Source organism: Scylla paramamosain, chromosome 38 (genome assembly GCF_035594125.1).
Source record: "Scylla paramamosain isolate STU-SP2022 chromosome 38, ASM3559412v1, whole genome shotgun sequence".
Classification (NCBI taxonomy): Eukaryota; Metazoa; Arthropoda; class Malacostraca; order Decapoda; family Portunidae; genus Scylla; species Scylla paramamosain.
Genome location: NC_087188.1, coordinates 6,461,235 through 6,466,234, shown reverse-complemented (window position 1 = coordinate 6,466,234; position 5,000 = coordinate 6,461,235). Strand labels below are relative to the sequence as shown.

Sequence of the window (5,000 nt, the reverse complement as noted above, 5' to 3'; positions counted from 1 at the left end):
TACTACATAGAATGCCGTGCTATGTATTTTAATTTGCAAAGAGCTCTGTACCACTAAAATTAATTGTTGGCTGTAGTTATGAGAGAGAGAGAGAGAGAGAGAGAGAGAGAGAGAGAGAGAGAGAGAGAGAGAGAGACTGAGACTAGCATGGATATTTCTTCACCTGAAATGAAAGAAAAAAGCAAGCATTAGGTGTGTGCAGTTTGTCATGTTTTGTGGCTTACCCAGTGTTTCCTGACGGCGCTGCGCGGGGGGGGTGGGCGAAGGGGGAGCCAGCAGACAGAGACGGCTTGGCGCAGCAGGGGCGGAGAGGTCGGGAGTGTGCTGCACGTGCGGGGATATAGAGAGGGTGTTGGTGATTCCCGCCACCTTGGACGGAGATGCAGGGAAGGCTGTCCTGTGAGGGGAGGGAGTGCTGCTGCTGCTGCTGCTGCTGCTGCTGCTGCTGCTGGTATGCAGGTCGTGTGTTGTATAGGCCTGACAGGACGCCCGCGTAAGCTCAGTAACCCACACAGTCAGCCGTACGTGCGGTGGCGTAACCTTTGCTCTAACAATTCAGAACCCACAAAGCGGTGGTTTGCATTCAGTTTTGCTTTTCCTAGGTTTTGTTTGCGCGTCTCCAAACAAAATCCACGAGAAGCAAAGGTGTGAATCCAAACAACCGCTGTGTAGGTGACGCGCTCTGTGTTAGAACACAGGTGACGCCCTGAGGTGTGACTGAGTGCCGGCGTGCTGTGAGGCCTGCACTCCACACGCCACCTGCACAACAACAACAGCAACATCATCAACAACAACATCCACTACTGCGAGCAGTATTAGCAGATTTTTCTTTGAGGGAGGAGCAGCGGGTGACCTGAGGTCAGACTCCTGACCCAGTTGACCTTTTTCTTGGCGGTCTCATGGCCTGTGCTGCCCTGTTGATGTTGTGTCTGAGGACGTGGCCTGTCGCAGCCCTGCCCTCCCTGGCGTGGCGGCGTGGCTGGCAGGGTGGTCGGCGCCACCCTCACCCAGACGCCTGCCACAGCGGAGCAGGACGGCGAGGCCCTGCTGCCCTCCCTCAGGTCCCCTCACCTTGCCTCCTGCAGGGCTGAAGAAGGGCACAGCCTGGCGTTCTGCACCGGTGCACCTCAGCACCTGCAGGAGGGCGGCCAGCGCCACCTCCCTCCAGAAGACGGCCACCCCGTTCGCCACGCAGCGCACAGTGACGGGGGTCTGCCGTCCTCCCAGCAGCCCAGGGCCACCTTGGCCACCTGGGCAGGGCTGAGGGCTCCGCTCCCCGCCCCCTTGTGCTTCTTGGGGAAGGTGAAGGAAGCACTGCGGCGCCTCCTCATGCCCCAGCAGCACCCGGCGTGGGGCGGGACAGCCGCACACTCCGCGGGGCCGCACTCGCTGAGTCACGGAGGCAGTTGTTCTGTTGTTCCGTTCTGACTGCTGTCCGAAAAAGAAAATCCTGCTGCGCTGCGGTTCTGTGCTGAACAAATTTCATGGATGGAGTGACTGAGTGAGTGAGTGGGTGAGTGTGGCACCCTGATGACTCCCTCACCTTTGCGCGCACACACACACACACACACACACACACACACACACACACACACACACACACACACACACACACACACACACACACACACAGCTGAGGCGCCACACGTGAGGCTGTGGCGCACACGTCGCGCACAAAACCATGACATTAGTACACTATCATTATTCTTCAGTCTTATTCTTCAGTCTCTTTATCGTTTCAGTTTTGCTTAACTGTCATTGTGTTCAGCATAGTTAAAATCATATTTATGCAAAACTGATAATATTAAAACAAATATACATAAATTTGGGCAAGGATGCTCTGCTATGTAAAAGTTACGTATTAGATTACGAAGTAATTCATTGTCGCAACAAATGCAGAGCCATGCATATCTGAGAAATAAAAGTCGATGTATAAGTTACGACTTCACTAAACAGACAGGGCAGCACGAGGCCTCACCCGCGAACTCGTTAAACTTTCTATGGCCGGATGTCTTCCAATGTCAGTATTATCACCTGCTGTTTGCCTGTAAGAAAATTACCATAAATGCACCAAACCCTTCAGTGTACATGGACAATAACTCACCGAGTCGTAGAAACACTCAGGCTCGTGTAATGACCTAAAGGCAGGTTCCCGGTAATAAGCCAGGACGCCAAGTCGCCGGCTGTACAGTAAGTAGATAGGCCTGATTCACTATCACACTCGCCGTTTCTTTACTGGAATCATGAGTTACACTTCTGCCATGCTCAGCAATGATTTAATTCGTGCAGAACTGAGGTGTCCTTGAAATGAAGCAAAGAAAATTTGTAAACATGTCCGCGTTACTTCCACTTCATGAACGGTTTAGTTTGTGTTTGTTTACAGAAAGCGTTTGGCTGCGCATGATTGCGTTCGGATGCCAGCAGTGGCTGCGGCTTCATAAGAACATAACAAAAGGCCAGTTTGCTTACACTGGGTAACTGTACTCATCATGAACGTCCCCTCCCCACCTTTACCAGCCTTCTCATTACCACCCGTCTTCCTTATCCATGTAACCATATAACCTTCTCTTGAAACCACCTAGCGTGTTGGCGCTGACACCATGACTGCTAAGCCTATTCCACTCATCCACCACTGTGAACCAGTTCCTACCAATCTCTTTCCTAAACCAAAACTTGTCTAGCTTATATCCGTTACGTCGAGTTCTGTCCTGATTGTTTACCATGAGAACGTCACTTGTGTCACCTTTGTTAATTCCTTTTACCAATTTAAATACTTCTGTCGTGTCCCCACGCACTCTTCTCTCCAATGAATGTAGGTTGAGTCGTTTTAGTCTTTCTTTGTACAGTAATCCTCTCAGTCCATGGGTCGTCTTGGTCATCCTTCTCTGCATTGCGTGTCAGTTGAACTCGTGTAACTAAAGTAGAGCAATTATAGGATTTAAGCATTCAGTTTTAAGGATTGTGTGCAGTATTATGAATTTCATTCCGCCCTATTGTTGATCTGGCTTTTCTTAATGAGTCTTGGTCATCCTCTTCCAGAGATTTTGGTGAAACTTTCGCTGTTGCTTTACACGCACATTAAAACCATTTGATACAATATGGCACAAACCTTTAATTTCCAAACTCCCCTCCTACGGCTTCTATCTCTTTTGTAACTTCATCTTGAGTAGAGGAGACGGGCGACGAGAAAGAGGAGGAAGAAGAAAGATATAATATAATGTATCTTCTCCATAACTGAAAAAATTGCTTTGCTTCCTCTTCAGCGCCTTCATCAGTAGCAGGAAGATGTCCACGTTTCCTGCCACGCTGATGCGCTCCCTGGTGGCGTGGAGGGGCAAGGCGAGGCGGGACGGCAGGCCTTGCTGTGTGGATGAAGCCACCTCACCTGCCATGGCCAGGTACTTGCAGGAGTTACTGGTGAGTGTCGCTCTTGCTATTGTTAGTGGTGGTGGTGGTGGTGGTGGTGGTAGTGGTCTTATTCTTTAAGCGTTGCTTTTATTTTGATTCATATGCCAAAAGTTTGCCTTTATCATTTTCAATATATATATATATATATATATATATATATATATATATATATATATATATATATATATATATATATATATATATATATATATATATATATATATATATATATATTATATAATTTTTTTCAATATTAATTTTCATATGCGTTATTTTGCATCTTTCTTTTCTTAATCCCTTTCTAGGAATATATAGATGAATGTTGAAGAAATGTAGTAGCAACGGCAGTACTTGTATTATTATTATTATTATTATTATTATTATTATTATTATTATTATTATTATTATTATTATTAATATTATGATAGTGATGTTGTTAATTATTGAAGCAGCGTTATAAAAACAATCGTGATAATGGAAGCGTTCATAAAAGTTATATTAATGGTGGTGGTGGTAGTGGTAGTGGTGGTGGTGGTGATGGCGGTGGTGGCGAGGATGGTGACGTAATTATCATCCTAATTGGTGATGAAGGTGATAAGTGATGAAAGACTGAGTTCTGGTGTCGCTTCTATTTGCTCTTAATGGATTTGTGATAACGAACAGCAGCAGCAGCAACAGCGGTAGTAATAATAGTAGCAGCTAGTAGTAGTAGTAGTAGTAGTAGTGGTAGTAGTAGTAATAGTAGTAGTAGTAGTAGTAGTAGTAGTAGTAGTAGTAGCAGCAGCAGCAGCAGCAGCAGCAGCAGCAGCAGCAGCAGCAGCAGCAGCAGCAGCAGCAGCATCAACAAGAGCACACACACACACACACACACACACACACACACACACACACACACACACACACACACACACACACACACACACACACACACACACACACACACACTTTGCCCTCAAGACTTCATCAGCTGATTGATGTAAACAAACATCCGCCATATTGGAATATTACGTCATCGTCCATTATTGTTTTTCACCATGACCTCCTTAGCGTCAGTCTGTCGTTATCTTCCGACTGAACTTGACCTCTCCCTCCTCCTCCTCCTCCTCCTGGCACTCGCCCTCGCCCTCTTCATCCTCCTCGTCGCTGTCCTCGTTCTCTTCTTCCTCGTCCTTTTCTTTCTCCTGTTGTTTCTGTTTATCAATCTACGAACACTTCCCACTCTTGTTCCCGTCTTCGTCGTCGTTGTCCTCCTCCTCCTTCTCCTCCTCCTTCCAAGTGAACAGGAATTATGGTCTTGTGGGCCAAAATTTCACCCAAAATCAAACTTATTATCGTGAGTAAATAGTAGTAGTAGTAATAGTAGTAGTAGTAGTAGTAGTAGTAGTAGTAGTAGTAGTGTCTGGTCAAACTTCCGACTCCATCTGCCATACTACCGTCCTTTAATTTCCTCCCTCTCTAAAGTTTTAATTTATCCTCAACTGGAAGATTCTTAAGCATCTATCACTTCACAGCCTTATATCTGATCGCCAGTATGGGTTCCGTCATGCCTGCTCTACTGGCGATCTGGCTTTTCTTACTGAGTCTTGGTCATC

General features: G+C 46.6%; 1 protein-coding gene across 5 annotated transcripts in view; it reads left to right on the top strand.

Moving 5' to 3' along the window:
- The window catches only part of LOC135091636 (transient receptor potential cation channel subfamily A member 1-like), a 76,423-nt gene that overhangs the window by 23,114 nt on the left and 48,309 nt on the right, over positions 1–5,000 (top strand). For all 5 annotated transcript variants that reach the window (XR_010262581.1, XM_063989418.1, XM_063989416.1 and 2 more), the window contains one exon: positions 3,264–3,417. Coding sequence is in view for 4 of the 5 variants with exons in the window: in XM_063989418.1 (XP_063845488.1) it covers positions 3,264–3,417 (154 nt within the window). In the remaining variant the exon portion in view is untranslated. The remainder of the gene's footprint in view (positions 1–3,263; positions 3,418–5,000) is intronic.